The sequence below is a fragment of the Chelonoidis abingdonii genome, chromosome 10 (assembly GCF_003597395.2).
Source record: "Chelonoidis abingdonii isolate Lonesome George chromosome 10, CheloAbing_2.0, whole genome shotgun sequence".
Lineage (NCBI taxonomy): Eukaryota > Metazoa > Chordata > Testudines > Testudinidae > Chelonoidis > Chelonoidis abingdonii.
The window spans coordinates 20,532,930-20,552,194 of record NC_133778.1 but is presented as its reverse complement, the minus strand read 5'-3'; the positions used below and the strand labels follow the sequence as shown (position 1 = coordinate 20,552,194).

The 19,265-nt window shown below is 41.2% G+C and overlaps 1 protein-coding gene across 1 annotated transcript in view; it reads right to left on the bottom strand.

The window, feature by feature from the left end:
- The window catches only part of MPP4 (MAGUK p55 scaffold protein 4), a 34,041-nt gene extending 15,078 nt beyond the window's left edge, over positions 1–18,963 (bottom strand). Inside the window, exons 1-15 of the mRNA XM_032799491.2 lie at positions 18,884–18,963; positions 16,109–16,206; positions 13,545–13,622; positions 12,864–12,944; positions 12,114–12,245; positions 11,479–11,560; positions 10,265–10,350; positions 9,032–9,103; positions 8,326–8,522; positions 7,161–7,225; positions 6,448–6,465; positions 5,664–5,702; positions 4,424–4,444; positions 1,790–1,804; positions 184–225 (exon numbers count right to left, since the gene is read on the bottom strand). Coding sequence (XP_032655382.2) covers positions 184–225; positions 1,790–1,804; positions 4,424–4,444; positions 5,664–5,702; positions 6,448–6,465; positions 7,161–7,225; positions 8,326–8,522; positions 9,032–9,103; positions 10,265–10,350; positions 11,479–11,560; positions 12,114–12,245; positions 12,864–12,944; positions 13,545–13,622; positions 16,109–16,206; positions 18,884–18,917 — 1,060 coding nt within the window. The 5' untranslated portion in view covers positions 18,918–18,963. The remainder of the gene's footprint in view (positions 1–183; positions 226–1,789; positions 1,805–4,423; positions 4,445–5,663; positions 5,703–6,447; positions 6,466–7,160; positions 7,226–8,325; positions 8,523–9,031; positions 9,104–10,264; positions 10,351–11,478; positions 11,561–12,113; positions 12,246–12,863; positions 12,945–13,544; positions 13,623–16,108; positions 16,207–18,883) is intronic.
- Positions 18,964–19,265: the final 302 nt, after the last annotated feature.

Below are 19,265 nucleotides of genomic sequence, written 5' to 3'. Positions count from 1 at the left end.
GAGCTGAAAGTGAAGGGTGGCTTACTGGGATCTAGAAAGGCAAAGTGAATACAGATAGGGTCAGGGAATCTTCAGAGGCAAGGGAAAGGAATGCTTCTGAGTAAAATCACACACATTGGATTTAGCTTCAGACAAGCATCCAGTCTAAATCAAACCTTTTGCCTATCATTAATCACCACATACCAATAAAGACCCATTGGCCAGATCCACTGAATTCCTCCTCTTCTGGGCATGAAGAACAAACAAGCGGGAAGGAGAAAGGAGGGTGACTATTGAACAGTCAATTGGATTTCCCCTAATCTTTCATATCACAGAATTGGAAATATTTAAGTTAGTTAATGATAATGTCACTGAAATAAGGTCATGAAGTACAGAGACTAGTTTACTAAAGTACCGTATAATATCAAGATTTAAACCAAGTCACTGACATTTCTATGAAAGTGAAATTTAAGCTCATCGCTCACTAGTAAGTCTAAATAAGAGTTTAAGTTCCACACTTCATTTATCTTCGAAAGAGAATAGCTGAAGTGCCACACACTGTTTTTAAATATTCATAATGTAGAAGAGTGGTGTGCAATTAAAGTTCTTCAGGTGGAATATAGCCGGCATGAACTCTTTAAAGGTAATATTAAAATAAGCAAGAATCTGGGAGCTCAAAGTATCAGTAAACCTAAAAAATCCCAGAACAATTGTAAAAACTTCTTCTGCCTACACCTCAGCCTTAGATTCCACACCCGAAGGCACTTTGATACCTCCCCACTGCCCAAATCACCTGCCAAACCAATCTCCTTCATTCCCTTCTGTTCTCATTTTCAGACCTTCTCCCATGCTGTGCTGTGTGCTTGGAACAGCTTTCCTGAACAGCGCACACATTCCTTCCTTAAAACTCCCTTCTCCTGCAAAGCCCTCGAATTCTAATTCCCCACAAATCTCATATTCTTCTCTAATAAAACATTTCCAAACCTTATAATAAACAAGATGAAGAAATTTAAAAATAACTAGCAAGAAACCTATTTTGACAGCTGTGTTCCAAACTCTTTTCCCATGGGAAACTGCCTCCCCTTGCCTCCCTCCTGTCCAAGCTAAACTGTATCTTCTTTCCTATTATTCAGTTTTATTCTCTCTACATCTCTTCTGTCTGCTGTCTTTTCTTTGTCTCTTTCGTCTAACTTTATATGGAAGTTGTTCCAGAGCAGGTACATTGTCTTTTCATTCACTTGGAAAGCACCAGGCATGCTATGGGGTTACCTTTTAAAATTAGCTACTACACTGATGGGTGCCTCATGTACAAATCAGTGCCAAAAGAGTAACTGAGTCACATGGTATTGTCCATAGTGGACTTGATAATAGATTCTACTCTTCACTTCTCCCAGCTTTGCCTCCTGCCTATGTACACCAGTGGATGTACACTAACAACACCTCATCTTTGGTTATAGTGAGAAGTCTCTGACAAATAATGGGTTGTGGAGCATGCTCTGAAGACATTCAGGCTAAGGTATATAGCGATAATAAATCGCCTCGTTAGCAAAGATGACAGATTTCTGGATCAGAGTAAAGTAAAATTGCATTGCAATCTGCCTACCTCACTTTCCATGGTCATTTCCTCCTGAGCTCTTCTTTGCTCCTCTACCTGACCTGGCCTCTCCACCCAGAGCTGACAAGCAAATTCAACAACTATGTACTGTAATGGGCCTAATTCCTGAAAGTAACTGAGCTATTGTTTGTAGTATTTTTCTGGCTTCAGCAGATTGCTGTTGAAAATCTATAGGAGACAAAAGTTTAAAGTTACCTTCTTTAAGCTCCTCTGGAGATTTGGATAAGTATGTACAAACAAGAGAGAGATGAAAAATTAGGGCTCTGAGGAGACCAAGTTCAAGTCTAAGTGGGCAAAACTGGACCAATTCATACATGCTTCAACTTGAGTGCAAACGATGAAACACACAATGCTGGTTTAAAATTAAAATAAGCATGTGCCAGACAAACTACAAAACTTGGATCAGAATCCTACCTCCCTAAACAAGAGGGTGCTCAGCTACAGAGTCTGGCTCTGGCCACTCTCCAATAGTGGAAAGTACAACCTATAGCTGCTCCAATAACTCAGTTGTCAAGGTAGAGTGGAAGCCTGAGCTGGGAATGATCTTTGGACTTTTTCCCCTGGCTGCCTGGAAACAGAAAAGAGGTGACTCAGGGTACGTCTACACTGCACGATTATTTCGAATTAGCTTAAACCGATATTACAAAACAGATCTAATAAAATCGGTTTAGCGCGTCCACAGTGGGATCACGGAAATCCGCATTGTTTGCGTCCATGCGCCAAGCTTACATCGATTTCAGGCAGCGGTGCACTGTGGTAGCTGTTCCTCAGCTTATCCCATAGTTCCCACGTCGGTTGAGAGCACAGTGCCTGATGGGCGCAAAAACATTGCCCCGGGTGGTGCTGGGTACAGCCTCACCCTCCCTTTGTGAGTGAAGGCGACAGACAACCCTTGGCGCCTTTTTTCTCGGAGTGCGAGCAACCCCATAGCACAGCAATCATGGACCTGAGATCAAAACAGTATCTGACCGTTGTCAACACTCACGTACTCTCTCCAGCAGCATTCAGTACACAGAGGGGATTTACTAGTACTCAAGGATTTATTTTATTTTACTTCTCTTTCACGTGTGGGCCGGGGGGGGGGAAGAGACTGACGAGCTGTTTCACGCTGAACCACGCCAAGACAGCCAATTAAGCTACAGACAATTGGCCGCTCGAGCCAAGAACGCAAATAGTATTTCAGAGACTGCTGTGGAGACTGGTAGCGTAGTCCTCATTACCCCCTCCCTCCATGAGCATCCGTTGAGTCTCTGGCTTCCTGTTTACGGTTGTCACGCACCGCTGTGTATACTGAGTTTTTTTCAAACGCTTTGGCATTTCCTGTTTCTTTAACGGAGCTCTGATAACAGATTTGTCTCTACCATACAGTGATCCAGATCTAGTATCTCCCGTAAGGTTCAATGCAGGAGCTACTTTTGCATTTGCAACTGCATCGCCACCCGTGCTGATCAGAGGCTGGACACTTGAAAGCAGGAAATGTCATTCTAAAGGTCCTCGGGCTGTCTTTTTACCGGCACTCCACATCCGAGTTCGGATTGCGGACCAGAGCGGTCAGTGGTGCACTCGTGGTGATACTCTAGTGCTGGAGCGCCTAATAATGTATTTTTCTTGTCCACACGAACCCTAATCCGAGTTATCACTTTCGAATTTAGCGCTACTCCTCTCGTCTGGGAGGAGTTCCAAAATCGATTTAAGGAGCCGTTTAACTCGATATTAATGACGACGTCGTGTGAACGGGTACAGCGTTAAATCAGTATATCGGCCATTAAACCGATTTAAAGTCGCAGTGTAGACCTGGCCTCAGATAATGAGCAGGATCTGAACTAATTCCCCAAGAATGCAACTATTGCAGGGAAAAGGGCATTAATGGCCCTGAATAAAGATGCAAGTGACTGCCTCACAAACTCCCTTATTTTGTTTAGTAAGCCTCAAGCATTGCCCTCAAAAGCGGAAAAGAATGAAGCCTCTGAGTTGGAGTTAAGCGGATGGGGAAGAGCCCACATTCAGATCCTCGGTACTCTTATACAGTAGCAATAGCACAGCAGAAGAATGAAGAGGGCAAGTAATTTAACCAAAATAAGACAGTAAATTATTTGAACTGAGAAATTTAGAAATGATGCGGGATCTAATTTGCTCCAAAAGACCAAGTTTTGTAGACCTTCAGATACACAGTTGAACATGTATGGCAGGGCTTTCAAAGTGTGATTATACTCTGAAAAGTGCCTATAAAAATGGCATCCTTAGGTTCCATGATTGTGTCTCATGATTTTATATCTGAGGTGCTCAGTTTACAATAATAAATATATTTGTTTCTATGCTTGCCCTGAAAACGCAGACTAGGATTTAACAGTTAAACAGGTTCTTCATTCTTCTTCATCCACAGTAATAAAGATACCATGGTCTAAAATAGGGTCTCAGTTATACTTGAGAAATCCCATTATCTTCCAGTTATCCCCTCTGACACCTTGGGTTTGCACACGTGTAATGGATTAGAGCTTGGTAAACATGACTGTCGTTGCTGCATAAGAAGGAATAGAATTGAGCTCACTTTTCCTTCTGTACATGGACTCTGCAGGGCTAACAGGAAGAAACAGAAGTAAAAATTTATTTTGGTCACTGAAGTCACCCAGACATGGCTCTGGATAAATACAGGGAGCAGTTCTACTGAGTAAATAGTATTTATTTTAGAGAGTCACTTTTCAAGAGAGAATTGCACTTTAATCTGATTGCTTTTTGTTTTGTTTTGGTTTTTGTTGGATAGCTCTTACATGTCTGTGAGTCTTAGAGGATGAGACAGAACCGGAATTAGGCAGGAAGAATTTGACTTACCAGACTCAAATGTTTCTTCATCTTTTACGTCACCCAGATAGCAAAAACAGCAAATACATTTAGTTTCAATACTATTTCTGCTTAAAATAATGTGATCACATCAGAAATTATTTCCCTTCCAATACTGGAAGGACCACATAAAGCTCTCAGACTCCTGCCAACTTCCCAAACATACTTCCACTGCTTTCTTTTAGTTCAATTAGAAATGATCATGAGCTGCCAAGAGAATCTGGATCCAAACTTCTGTCAAAGTTGCTGAAAAGTGAGAATTGGAATCCAAATGTCCACCAGAATTTGAAGGTGTTGGATTTGGGGTTTTGATTTTTTTCCATCAATGAAGCACTTCCAACTCCTTGTATTTCATGCAATCCCATTCAGAAGGTTAATGTTCCAGAAATCAAACACAGTATATATGAAAGCTCTGATACGAACATCATCCCTAACTCAAACTCCTTATTGACTTGCATTGAGAAATAAAACACAGTGGAAAACAGATCCTGCAATATAGGAACATAGGAACTGCCATACTGGATCAGACCTGCAGTCCATCTAATCCAGTATCGTGTCTGCAAGAGTGGCTTTTGCCTGTTACTTCTGAGACTAGTGCAAGAAATCCTGTTATGAAATAGCCTGCCTCCAAGAAATCTTTCCATTTAACCTCATTAGTAAGAGTTAGATTTGTACTTTGAAGCAAAAGGGTTTATTATCCTTTCCAAAATTCTTGTTTTTTAAAATCTGCATTAGTATAACTCTGCATAGCCTTATATAAGCATCCAATCTGTATTTGAATCCAGCTAAGCGTTTTGCCTCAATGAAAGCGTGTGGCAATGAGTTCCAGAGTGTCTTTAAAACCATAGTAACTTAATAATATTATAGGTTTAATGAGACAAATTGACACCAACTATGTTTCACCCCTTTACACCAGCTGCAACTTTGGCCCGCTGAGTCTATAATCTGCACTGTAAATGCGCTGGATCTCAAATAGAGTAGTATGTATTTAGAACAGCCATTCATTTCTACAGACTATCTTCACTACAAGCAGAGATTCATTATAACCAGAATTGCAATCAGTACTTTGAAATGGTCTGGGGCTTTCACTCTACTTCACTATAAATGGAACTTCTCTATATATGAGCTCACTATAAGGATGTTCCATTTTATTCAAGAAACGCTAGTAGTCTTTGTCTAGCTCGTGTATTGCTGTGAACACAGACAAATCTCCTTAAATGAAGACAGTTACCTGTTTCCACACACTTCTCATCAATCTGCATGTCGTCCTCTGCAGGTTATAACAGACAAAAAGAGAAAGGAAATCAAACGATCTCCAAAAGCATTGAAAAAACTCAAATTCAAGACTTCAACATAAGAATAAAACTAACTCCCCCCCGAAGCTCAAATTCGGTTAAAACATTTTCAGTATTTCAATGGGGCCTTGTTCTAAAGTACTAATAACTTTCTTTCAATAGGCAGAGGAAAGATGCTTCTTATATCAATGCTCCAAAGGGTTCCCAGCTGGGAGACAAACATGCCTGATTTGAATTGTCCAGCTGAAACAAGAAAGGGTGTTAATTTGAACCGATGCAGTGTTTATATTTCAGATCGATTTGAGAAGGATCAGTATGACTATCATCAGAACATCATTTCCCCCCCAATACCCTTTGCATATTTTGTAAGTGAATGTTTTTCTAGAATGCTGTGTACACTGATAATTTTTTTAATTAAAATTGGAAAAATAAAGCTTTTTAAACATCTATGGGTATCTTTAGTGAACAAACCACAATAAAGAATTTCTTTCGTCACTCTATTTACACATGATGCAGATAGACTTGGCAGAGAGATGTAAAAGGAAAACTGCCCCAACCAATCCTGACATGTATCCTTATAAGTACAAGTAAAGCATCTAGTCATTTTTAATGTCTTTATAAACAAGATAGTATCTTGTACATTTAGAGATCAGCTAATGCTGGACTTCCAAGCAGATGTGAGGAACTGCAATATGATGTAATCGAGGCCTCATCTCTTACCTTCTTCCACAGTACTCACTGTCCACAGCAAATCCATTGAAGCAATTAAAAATAAATACACAGCTAAAGTGATTGCCAGTGCTACAGTTACCAAGTAAAATCAACTGCATCAGAAAGACTCTTGAAAGATGAAAATACAGAGCATTGACTTAACTGGAAATTCACCTCCTGGGTCATAAAAAGTATTAGCAAGTAATAATGCAGACCACAGAGAAACAGAGAAGTTGTGGGAGAGGGAAAGGGGAAGCAGGAGGCGTATTTTCTGGTACAGAACTACTAGCTCTCCCTGCCATGGAAATCTACAATAAACTTGTCTAATAAGCGTTTCAGGAGGACACAAACAGTAGAGATTTCTTGCTACGAATAGCCTACATACAAGGCTCAGTCCTAGACAGTGTTGAGTACTCTCAGCTGCCATTGACTTAAATGGGAATTCAAGGTTTTTAGATCCTAAATATACTGTATTCTGATAACAATAAAGATCCTAAGAATCCAAAACAGGTTAAGTGCCGAATTCAGATACACCTGTTACACCCACAGATTTCAGTGGGGATTCTGAATGCATTTCTGGAGGTCACAATTCTTGGTATATACACTCATTTGATTATGTTTAATTTCTTTATTACTGGATATAAGAAACAAAAAACAGACTTCTCACTCCCTACTCTCACTGGCAGCTGGAGAATTTTGCATTCACATATTGTTGCACTCACATATTGTTGATTTGAGACAGACATGGGGCTGGAAGGGCTGAGACCACCAGAATTCTCGCTGCTTCCTGAACAGAAAGGAATTCATCACAATAAGAAATCAATTCAGCATTGCATTACTTCCTACTTAGATGCTCCATTCTATCACCTGCACACAAAATTACATGAGTGCTCAAAGCTACCTGAAGGATAAAACACCATTACCAACCACCAAGAGTGGAAGCATAGCTAGTGTTCTGCCCCACCTGCAACTGTTGGAGGGAAGCAAGTGTCCTACAACGCCGATCTGAATGCCAATATTCTACATCATTGGCCTGAAAGTATTGCCCTAAATTAATGCACGTAATGGAGGAGAGCAGTATTATCTGTATTGTGGTCCACATGGCTGGAAGTGGGAAGTGTGCTGTACTGGGTTCTCTCTGACACAGAGTCTTAATTACAGCTCCCTCTGGGCCTGTGTGCATTACAACTCAAAGCTTAACAGTAGTCAGTTGTCTGGCACAATTAGGGGCACCCTATGCTTTTTTTGTTTGTACTCTGGATAGTACAACATGGTTACAGAACCATGCTAGAGAAGCTGTATAAACTAGGCAACTTTGCAAAAGGGTTCTTTCTAAATATAAACTGACTATATGCAGAAAATAGTGAGGTGGTTTTTTGTTTCTCATTAAAAAAAACACATCTTTCAGCTCTGCTTTGAGTATGAAAAACACAAAGCTACAGATGCCTCACACACACCTTTAAAATACTGTAGTGATTTTTTGAAATAATTATGCCTCTGTAGCAAATTCTGAGTTTTCTCTTTACATTTTTTGTATCACGAAGGACAGTACTGAGAAACCAAATCTTTGTCTAAAGCTATTTATCTTAGTTTATGTATATAGGACTGATCCTGTTAGGAGCTTTACACACTAATATAAAAACAATGCCTCTGCCCTGAGTTACTTACAATTAGGCTTAAGGTGGAAAAAATCCTGTTTTCACACAAACGTCCATAGTACTATTAAAACAGGAGAAGACACATACAGAAGGCTCACACTGTCTGCAGGCATCAGTGCATCTTTATTGACTGAATCAATCTGTTCTATAATTGCTAAGTTCAGATCATGAAACCCAAGGTATCTGGCTCATTCTCTGGTTTGAGTTCAGAAACCCTACATTTTCTTACCTCTTCAGAAGATGGTTTGATGGTATCAGCCCAGCACACGCACTCAGGTCTGAGACTTGCCTTGCCTGCCACCAGAGCACATCATTCTGGTCAACAATCTGAAGGATTTCACCCTTTTTAAAGGGCAAGCCTGCATCAGCACAGGGTATGGCAGGGTCCTGCAGAGGCCAGTAATCTGCCATTGCTCGCACATAGAGCTGATACAGAACATACAGACATGAGTGAAGGTGAGCTTCTTCAGAACAGATAGAGTAGCCGTGTGAATATTCACAAACTAAGGACCTGATCTGACTTCAGATGAAGTCAACAAAAGTTTTGCCATTGACTTCAATGGGAAGAGCCCCCAGGTCTGAAATCAAACTACCGGTATTTTCCTGATCAAGAAAAACATAGTCACCTATTATACTGTGAACAATTTGACCTTCTCCCTCTGGATCGCTCCAGAGATGCCTTCACTACCTTTAACTTTATCACAGCTTGCTACATTTAATTGCCTTACCTACAGCAAACTATTAATTTCAGTGGAGACATATGTCTAGGCAAGACATGTTATTAGAGATTTCTGTGAGCTGGGCTGGCAATAGATGCTTCTAAACAACCTTACCCTCATATATCACACTGTGCAGAGTGTCCATTAGACATTACTGGATTAACTGTCTGCAGTAACAATAACAATCTGGAAGAAAAAAATAAATGCATCTCTTACTGTTGTTTGGTTGCTGACTGGCCGATCGGAAACTGGAATCAGTTTGAACATAATTGTTCCCTGGGACAGAGACTAAAAGATTTCAGAAGAAAAAAAAGGTCAAAATATATTTGCTACTGGTAACACACTGAAAGTATTTTAAGTTTCATCACTGCAAGACGAATGATGGCTCCAACAGCCCATTATAAATATCCTTATTATAAGAATGGAAATTGCTTAGCTCCAGCAGAATGCCATATACAGAATCATTGTTAAAACAAAGATCTTTAAAAGAAAGATTGATTTAGTTCCTGTGTGGAAAATTTTGGAACTTTGCTAAGATGTCTAATTCCCTTAAATATATGTCTTGTTAAAAACACACATATTTTCAGTATCAATTCACAATTAAATTTTAGTTCTGAAGTCTAATTTAAATTAACTATATAGGGCTGGGCTGTGCAAGCATGTTTTAAAGATTTGTAGATTTTGTGTTATGGTGAAGTTTGTATTTCTAATGGTGTGTTATGCATCTGAAGATAGGTGCAAACGGAGAAATCACGAGAGAGAAACAAATAAAAGAACAGACACTAACCAGAGTGGAACCTCATTGGCACTAACAACTAGAGAGCCAATGGAGAATACTAAATATTGTGACCTGATGAGCAAGCTAACAAACATCAGGGATAGCGCATCACAGAGTGATCTTTGTTTGCTAATTTTAAACAACGATTATTTTAGTTTAAATTATTTATGACAGTACTTGATAACATAGTAGTTAATGCATTTTGTAAAATGAATGAAGGCTTAAGAATATGACACCTTATTTTGCAACTAATCCTTTTCAGAGAAATGGAGTGAGACTGCTGGGGGGGTAAGGGTTGGCAGAATTATTGATTTTAGATAGAGAGAATGAGTGAGGTTCTACTGGGTTTTGTCCCTAGTTCGAAAGGTGGAATGCACCCCTATACAGATGTCCACAACAGGGTTTGTATACCACTTAGGCTCTATTTGGAGGGCTTAAAAATAGCACATAGGTCATGTGCTGGATCACTGCCCAGGATGAATTTCACCCACAATGAAGAAACAGACAAAGTAGTACATTACATGTGAAATTATTGCTGGTGTGTAGGTCTTCCTTCCTCTAGAAATTTACATTGAGAATTTGGGTTGCTCTTTTTAAAGGAAGTGCACGTGAGTACATATAATTACACCTGAACTACAGAGAAATGAAAAAAAGTAAAATCCATTTCAAACCAGAATATGGATAACTTGCTCTGGCTCTAGTCCCTCCACTGGAACTCCATTCACCTCTACCAGCTTGTCTCCGGCATACAACAATCCTAGAATAAAAAGGTACAGGAAAGAAGACACACTTATTATAGAGAAGATGTGATCCTGAAAAAGTTCAGAGATGCAACAGAAAACTGGAGAACAGTCCTGAAATAAGAAATGACCCTATCCTAGATTCGGACCTGAGTCAGGAATGTCAGATCTGAAGTAGTATTGTGCTGTGGATAGAGCAGACAGCTCTGTTATAGGCTTCACTGTGCAATCTCAAGTAATTGACTTGACTTCTCTGAGCCTCAGTTTCTCTATCTGTAGAATAGGCGTATTCATTCTTCCCCTTTTTTTTTGTAAAGCACTTGAGATCTAGTGATGATGAAAAGGATGCGAAGAGTGTTAAGGATTCTTATACAAACTAGAGTTCCCCCAAAACTGACGTGTTCAGATTCAGAGTTCTGGTTCTGACCATTATAGTAATAGGTTGAGTTACAATGTTCAGATCTAGATCTGAAACCCTTCATGGTTCAGAGGAAGTAATGGTGGTGGGGGGATATGATCTGGTGTTTGGGCTCATCTCTAGTTTCTACAGAAGTAAGTTTACTAAAGATAAGCAAGAAACACATGATCTATCATGCAAACCACAAGTGGTAGTTGCATCTTCCCCTTCAACTCAGTTAAACAGGTTATCTTGTGTATCTTAATTAATCCTAACAGGATCTCATTCAGCTGCTGTGTACAACTTTGGTAAACTTATCCTCCAGACAGAGGCCATGGTACAGTAATGGGAACTATTTTATGATGGAGGGACTAGAGCCCGAGCAAGTTATCCACATTCTGCTATGAAATTGAGTGTGCTGGTGTTCATACCAGGTGGTACTATTTTGTATTAGTGCTTAACTCATGCCAGATTTATCCAGGTGTTGATGTTTAGTGTAAATACTGTAAGATTGTGTTTGATGTTGGCTTTCTGTCTCATCTTTTTTGAATGCAACACATTTACCCCGGAATGAGAGAATTATGAAGAAATAATAAAAAAAAGTCAGAAGTACTTCAGTGTCAGGCAATTATTACTATTTATATGGTACTGTACAAGGTATGTGCCTAAAAGTTCTAATAGGAGAGAATTTACAGTTGCAGAAAAAAAGGTTATTTTTTCCCTGCTGTGTGTTTCAAATGATACTTACCACTTCTGTCTGCTAGCCCACCATGGATCACCCTGGCAACCACAATGTCACCTGTTATCTCATGGCGTTTAATGGTGGCACCCTGGCAAAACAAAAAGAATAAATATCTTTTGATTCCTTTCAAACTGCAAATCTGAGCTCCTTAATGAAAAAGATTGCTTTTCTCCTTAAAGCTGCACAGTACTGCAGGACCCATAAGTACAGTGCACAAGACATTAAAAGTTGTGTAAACCTAGTCTCTTAAGGGGTATGAGCAAAATGGCCATTATACAGCTCAGTTTCCGACTCTCGCATTCTATGAAATCATACATAGGGCCTACTGTAATACATCTTTTCCATCTCTAATGTTATGATTTTCCAGTGCTAATCCCTGTATTTATCACAAATGTAGTACAACATAAAAGGGCAACAAGGGCAAACAACTTCCAAGAAATTTTGTTAGGTTTTTACCCTCCTTCCCACTCCATTTGCCAAGGAGGCACTTAATTTGTTCAAGATAAGTCTTTGTCAATTTAAAAGAATAGAATTAACAAAATTTCTATAGCATTGCTTATAAATAACCCATTTATACAAAATACTTTACTGAATCTATTGCACAAGTTCAAATGATCAAAAAAATCAGAAAGCTTCCTTACCAGGGGCTGCTTGTTTTTCACTAAGCAGACAATCCTCATGGCTTCTTCATTTTCAGGGATGTTATCTGGTAGAGGGGGAAGGATTGGTTCAAAATCTTTCTGGGCCACAGTATCATGAGCTGATAGTAAGGCCTGTGACAAGAAGAAAGAAGCAAGCGAAGGTCATCCCAAGAAATAGCTTTGACTGGGGCTGTCTAGAAGTCAGAAGCGGGAGACTGAATTCTTACATGAATACAGACCCACACGGCGATGGGTGACATCATTGCTCTTTCCACTGAAAAATTCAGTCACTGGACATTTTCCTGTTTTCTTGGAATTTAATCTTAGGAGAGCTGTGTCCTTGTTTGGGGATATAGCACAAGCACATAGCCTTTGTAATAGTTTTTAAGACAAAACAAGTTTGTTCATGTAAAAAACCTGCCCCATGTCTCTAAGAATTTTTTTAAATAGATCTCTCAAAAGCATAGATATTAAAAACAGCAGTAACCATCAGTCTGTTGTGCATACTGTAAATATTTAATACTTTCGTGAGGTAAGGGATGAGACACAGACTTTAAAGATGGAGGAAAGAATCCCACACTTGCAAATTCACAGCTACCATTGTCCACTAATTTCTCCTTGCCATAACTAATCCAAATCTCTATTGCCTTCTTTGCTGTCTTCTGCAGGCAGCTGCAAATTCATTCCCCCCATACTGAAGTCAATTCAGTGAGAGATGTTTCGATTCCCCTTTCAATGGCCAACACTTGCCTTCAAGTTTGGATTTCGCAGAAGTCGTCTCAGCTCTCTGATCTCTGTAGACTGAGGGACTTCACGCAACAACTCCACCACCTGGTGATGAGAGAGTGGGAACAGGATCCATCAGGAATTCCTATTTTAAATACTGTAGTAAACTTTATTTGGTAATGTAACAGACTTTTTCTTTAACTCTATGCTATGAGACTAAGTGAATTTCCTTCTCCAATCCCATAACTAGATTTCGTCTCCAGTATAAGTTTCTAGCACGAACCATTAAGCTTCCAGCTAATTCTGTCCTGAACTTATTAAAATCATCCTATCAGAAACTTTATAAAATGCATAGATTTGAGCCAGGCTCCTTTAGGGTCAGCTCTTATGACAAGGCAGATTGTGAATTGGGGAGGAGGGATGATCTAGCAGTTAATGCACAGGACTCGTAGTCACTCAGCCATAGACTATGTGATTCTGGGAATTCCACACCTTCTATGTGTTCTTGATCCCCTATCTGTACAATGGAGATGATTAACTACTTGCCTCACAAGGGAGCGAGGCTAAAGTTATTAATGCTTGTGATGTGCACTCAGATCCTCGGACAGACTGCACCACAGATATGCAGAGTATTATTATGTGCAATCGAGTTAAATTAGGGTTCGGTTAAAAAACAAAGGAATATAGTCTCTTATATAATCTCACCTCACGAGACAGTGCACGTGCTTGGGGTGTGACTGGGACTGTTTTTTTTCTGATAGATCGATGGAGGCATTCATAAACCTATAGGGTGAAACGATAAGGAAAAGAGGACAATGCAATACTACTCAATGGAGTCACACCCATGGTGTGGATCCACTGATATGGAAACATACACACATACAGTAAATACCATACCACTAAAGATTTTCTAGGACTAGCTAGAATAAAAATCATAAATAAGGCTACAATTTAGTCATGGAGGCCACGGAATCCATGACTTCCAGCAACCTCTGTGACTTCAGCCTGGAGCTGCAGGGTCCTCCACCACCAGCAGGGGTAGGGAGTTGAAGGGTCCCTCTGGCAGCTCCCTGAGCCCGCAGTTGTCAGCAGGGGAATCCCCAAGCCGCCTGTGCTGCAGGCGGCTCCTAGCCCCTATGGAGCTGCCTTGCTTCAGGCAGTGTGGGGACTGACAGATCCCCTTTTTGTCAGATATATTTTTAGTAAAAGTGACAGACAGATCACGGCTTGCGTGATTTTTTCTTTTTTGCCCATGACTTGTTTGTGACTTTTACTAAAAATATCCATGACAAAATCTTAGCCTTCATGATTAAGGCTATCAATCCTAACTACAGATTGCCAGCTGAGGCCAATTTTAAATCTGACATTGCATAGAACTACCCAGTTAGCCAAGTACACTGGGATTTTCCACCTTAATCTGAAGTATCTGTAATAGGTTAAAGGCTAGATAAAGGGCTCACTGGACCAATGCTCTAATCCAGTATGGCAATCCTCAGAGATTCCACTGTTTCCTTTCTTCCCCTAACTATAATCCTTATTCAAATAGCAAAGCTAAACTAAATCACCAATTTAAAGACTGAGTTCAAGGAAAGTTTTATTCACCTAGTATAGTGGTCTCCAACCTTTTTATGCCCAAAATCACTTTTTTAATCTAAGGGCAACCCAGGATCTACCTCGCCCCTTCCCCAAAGTCCTGCCCTGCTCATTCCATCCTCACCCTCTCCGTTGCTCATTTTTCTCCACCCTCACTCACTTTCACTGGGCTGAGGTAGGGGATTGGGGTTCAGGAGGAGGTGCGGGCAGTGGGCTGCGGCTGAGGGGTTCACAGTGTGAGAGGAGGCTCTGGGCTGAGCTTGGGCCAGAGTGTTGGGGTGCAGAGGGGGTGCAGAATGCGGGCTCTGGGGGGGAGTTTGGGTGAAACAGGGGGTTGCAGGCTGCAGAGTGTTGAGGTGCAGGAGGGGGTACAGGATGCTGCGTCAGGGAGGGTGGTCAGGGCTGGGGCTTGGGGTGCAGGAGGGGGTTTAGGGTGCTGGCTCTGGGAGGGGGTTATGGGCTAGGAATTGGACTGCAGAAGGGGGCTTGGTGCTGGCTCTGGGAGGGGGCTCAGAGTGGGACTTGGGGTGCAGGAGCGGGTTTGGGGTACAGCCTTCCACTGGGCAGCACTTATGTCCGGCAGCACAGCACTTATGGTGGCGAGTGCAGTGAGGCTAAGGCAGGCTCCCTGCCTACACTGGCTCCAAACCGCTTCCAGAAGCGGCCAATACGCCCTGAGGGAGGGGCGGGGAAACGTGGCTTCAAGCGCTGCCCCTCTCTAAAGCACCTCTTTTACAGCTCTCCCGGCCAATGGAAGCTGCAGGGGTGGTGCTTGCAGGCAGGAGCAGCACACAGAGGGAGATCCCTGCTCCTGCCCGCCGACCCGTGGAGCCACGCTGGCTGCTTCCGAGAGCAGCGTAGGGCCAGGATAGGGAGTCTGCCTTAGTGGCAGCCATGCTGTGCTGCTGGGGAGCGCGATTGACTGGGAGATCCTCTAGGATCAACCGGTCAATCATGATCGACTGGTTGGTGACCACTGACTTAGAAAGGTTTTTTCTTTATTTTTGTTTTATTAACTTTGGACCTGTTTACAGACTTTAAAAAATTCCTTTCTTGCTAAAATGTTTAACTTAATTTTTTGAACTGTTTTGTCTAAGAGGAAAAATTTTCTTCCCAGTTAGGGTGACCAGATGACAAGAACAAAATATCAGGACACATGGGGGAAGTGGGGGAGAGAGAAGGGGGCTACCAAAGAAAAAAAAAAAAAAAAAAAAAAAAGTCGGAGTGCAAAATATTGGGATAAATGGCGTCCCAACCATACATCGGTCGGGATGCAGGACAAAGAACTAAATATAGGGATTTTATCGGGACATCTTGTCACCCTATTCCCAGTTCAGTCTGATGCTAACATACAGCCCTTGATTATATGTCACAGCAATGCAATCAATAGTAAATAATATTTCACACTCATATAGCACTTTTCATTCATTCATAGAAAACAAGATATCACACCCATTTTACAACCTGAGTACAGATCACCACCTGCAGCCAATCTTAAATCTCCCTGTGATTGCATGGTATTACCCAATTAGCCAGGTACACTGGGATTTTCCACCTTAATCTGAAGTATCTGGATTAACTAACCTACAGTCTCTGCATGGCAGTGAGGCAGATGCCTGTTGGAGATATTGTTCTCAAAGGAACACTGGCCTTGCAGAAAAAAAAGAGGGCTTTACCTTCAGGAGAGCTTGCAGCCAGGGAGATCTGAGCAGGTCGTATAACACTCCAACCCCATTGACATCTCTTTTACAGAACAGGCTCAATTCTTGTAACACTAGAGTCAAAACATGAGATAAACATGAGCCCAAGAAACAAAAGTGCGCAGTGCATTTCAGCACAAACGGCTGATCAAAAAAGCCAAGCATTGGGCCAGATCTCTGAGAAGGTAACTCACTTGAATTTATATTCCCTTATAATGTGTCCCAGATACCCAACTGGTAATTCCTTAAGAAGAAAAGGTTCCCTATTGTCAGCTCTGTGGTACATACCTTCTTATCAACTGTATTTGTGCAGGACAAGCAGTTGTCCACTGATCAGAGAAACATATTCCCCATGGGCATCCCACACCTATTTAAGTTTGAATCCAAGTTGACATTTATTCCATCCATGCACTATAGTAACTTTGCCTTGCCCATGTTTTAGGGATTTCTTTTAGATTGTTTCTCTCTTAACCATTTGAAAGTGCCCATCACATCTCAAGGGCTATAGAATATATAATAATAATAATTCACATTCCAGTCTGACCTGAGAGTTCAGTTAATAAATCTGTACCACTAACAGCCATCCTGTACATTGCCTCCTAGGAATGACTCTTTCCCCATTCCCATCAGAAACAGCACCATTTCCCCTACATAAAGAGAACAGGAATAGTGTGCAGACACAATGAAAATCTAGAACTATTTGAAAACTGAAGGAGGCAAAAGAATTTTAGCCCTTGTCAGTTTATGACCATTATTCAAAATCAGGCCTATATGCCACAGGAAACTAAATTTTTATAACAGCATTGGATCATTTCTAAAGTCTATGCTTTGCCCAGAAATTATGAGAAAACTGAAAATATTAACATACCAAAGTCTGAGGATAGGTAGCTAACTCCCATTGAAAGTCAATAGGACCTATGCACCCAATTCACTGAGGCACTTTGTAAATCCCACTAGGCACCTATCTGAATCTTCAAGAACCTAAATACCTTTATAAATCTGGTCCAAGATGATTTTCTGACAGAAGCCAAATAAAACTGATCTGCTCCCTCACTCCCCAATACACTCTGGTTTTCAACACTTTCTATTATTTCCTCTTGTCTAGGGTGACTATGCTTCTCTGTCCTGCCTTAAGTTAAGTATCTCACTAGTAAAACAAGTCAAGGGCCAACTGATTCTCTTAATTTCCTTCTCTCAGACCCCTTTGTTGTTAAGCACTGAAGGCTGGAATGTTGTTGCCACAGAAACACTGTCCAGGCTGCTAAGCAGTTACAGATGCTCAAAGCTTCTGGTTCTTGGAGCTCTGGTGTTATCAGCATTGGAAGAGAGTGCAGCCTGCTAACTGAGAAGACCTTGACGTTACATGTAAGAAAAACCACAGGCTCAGTTTGGTGACAAAGGCACTTGGTCAGGTTTATCGCCCTCAAGACACAGTACCAGCGCCCCGGCTCTGTGGTTACAGGTACACTAACACATGAGTGCCCAGTGGTAAGGAGTGGCTCAGTCAGCTGTGGGACTCTCTGCTGTCCCCTCAGCTGCACAAAGAGTGAAGGCGAGGCACCCAATATGTATTGATGAGACAAAAGTCACGTACTACCTTACGGGTTTCATGACATCTGCTTGTTATCTCTCCTTGTACCCTGCTCCTGATATCTACTGTCAAATCCTCTTATCTTGTGCTAGGTCAGGATGTACCTGGGCTCATCTTTTGGACGGTGTTCACATACATACCCAGTGCTGGTATCTCTTAGGAGTGCCTGTGTTTTAGCAATGCTAGCAGTGCCCTTGCCAAGTTCATGTATTGGACAGTGAACTTGTAAGCACCTGCTTTAATACATGGCCTGACTTTGGTTCACAGCTTAATCTGGCTTTGCTGACCATGGTTCAGGCCTCAAGTCTTGCACCAGGCCCCATGCTCCACGATCACTCACTTTCTCTACACTACACCCTTTTTGTGCTTTTTTCCCCATGCTGCCTTTATGCTTGCAAATGTTTCCCTGATCTAGTGCACCGAACAAGTTCCTTCTCATGCAAATGTCTCCTGAAACCTCAATTCTTCCACCAGACTGATCACTCCCTCTCAAAAAAATGTATATTTTAAAAAAAACAAACCAAAAAAAACCTAGTCACAATACAGTCAGCATAGACCACTGCAGATAACTACACCAGGCAAAGACTACATCTCTTCTTTTGTTTACTGCTCTCCTTCCACAGCCTCTCTACACGTATTGACCATTCATTTTGGTTTTGCTATCACTTTAGGCCTTGAGCCTTATGCCTGTGCTTAGCATTAAATTAACTGACTTCAATTATATTATTCAGATGATTGTTTGCCAGATCAGCGCCTTAGAGTGTCAGCTCTGAGGTAGGGACTTTGACCTAAATTACTGGGAAACACTAGTTATTTTAGATGCCCAATATGAGAAATTTTAAAAGAGGTACCTGATTTGGAGGGAAAAGTGCTCAGCGCTTTCTGAAAAATCAGACTCTTTTAAGGAATTTAAAAGCAGGGCTTCCCAAAGTCACTACTCACTTATAAAAAAAATTAGGCCTTTACCTCAGTTGTGCCTGTAAAGCTTGACTCACCTGTCTGGTACTACATAAAGAAACAAATAAGACTAAATTCCAAGCAAGAATGGGATTTGTCATATATACTATCAGTGATATTTTAAAATATCTGCTGACTTGATAAGAAAATCTGCATGTTTTTTTCTCATTTTGAAAAAGGAACACAAGAGTTATATGCTGTACCAGTCTCCTGGCCATGTACTGCAAGCATCTCCATCTTCTCCTTCACTCTAGGAGGTTCTCCCCGTTTCTCTGAATGGATCATTCACAGCAACAATGGTTCACAAAACAGACTCTAAACTGTGAAATGAAGAAAAGACAGTTACTCACCTTTGTAACTGTTGTTCTTCGAGATGTGTTGCTCATATCCATTCCAATTAGGTGTGCGCGCACCGCGTGCACGTTCATCGGAAGATTTTTACCCTAGCAACACTCGGTGGATCGGCTGGGTCGCCCCTGGAGTGGCACCGCCATGGCGCTGGATATATTCCCCTGCCAACCCCAACGGCCCTTCAGTTCCTTCTTGCCGGCTACTCCGACAGAGGGGAAGGATGGCGGGTTTGGA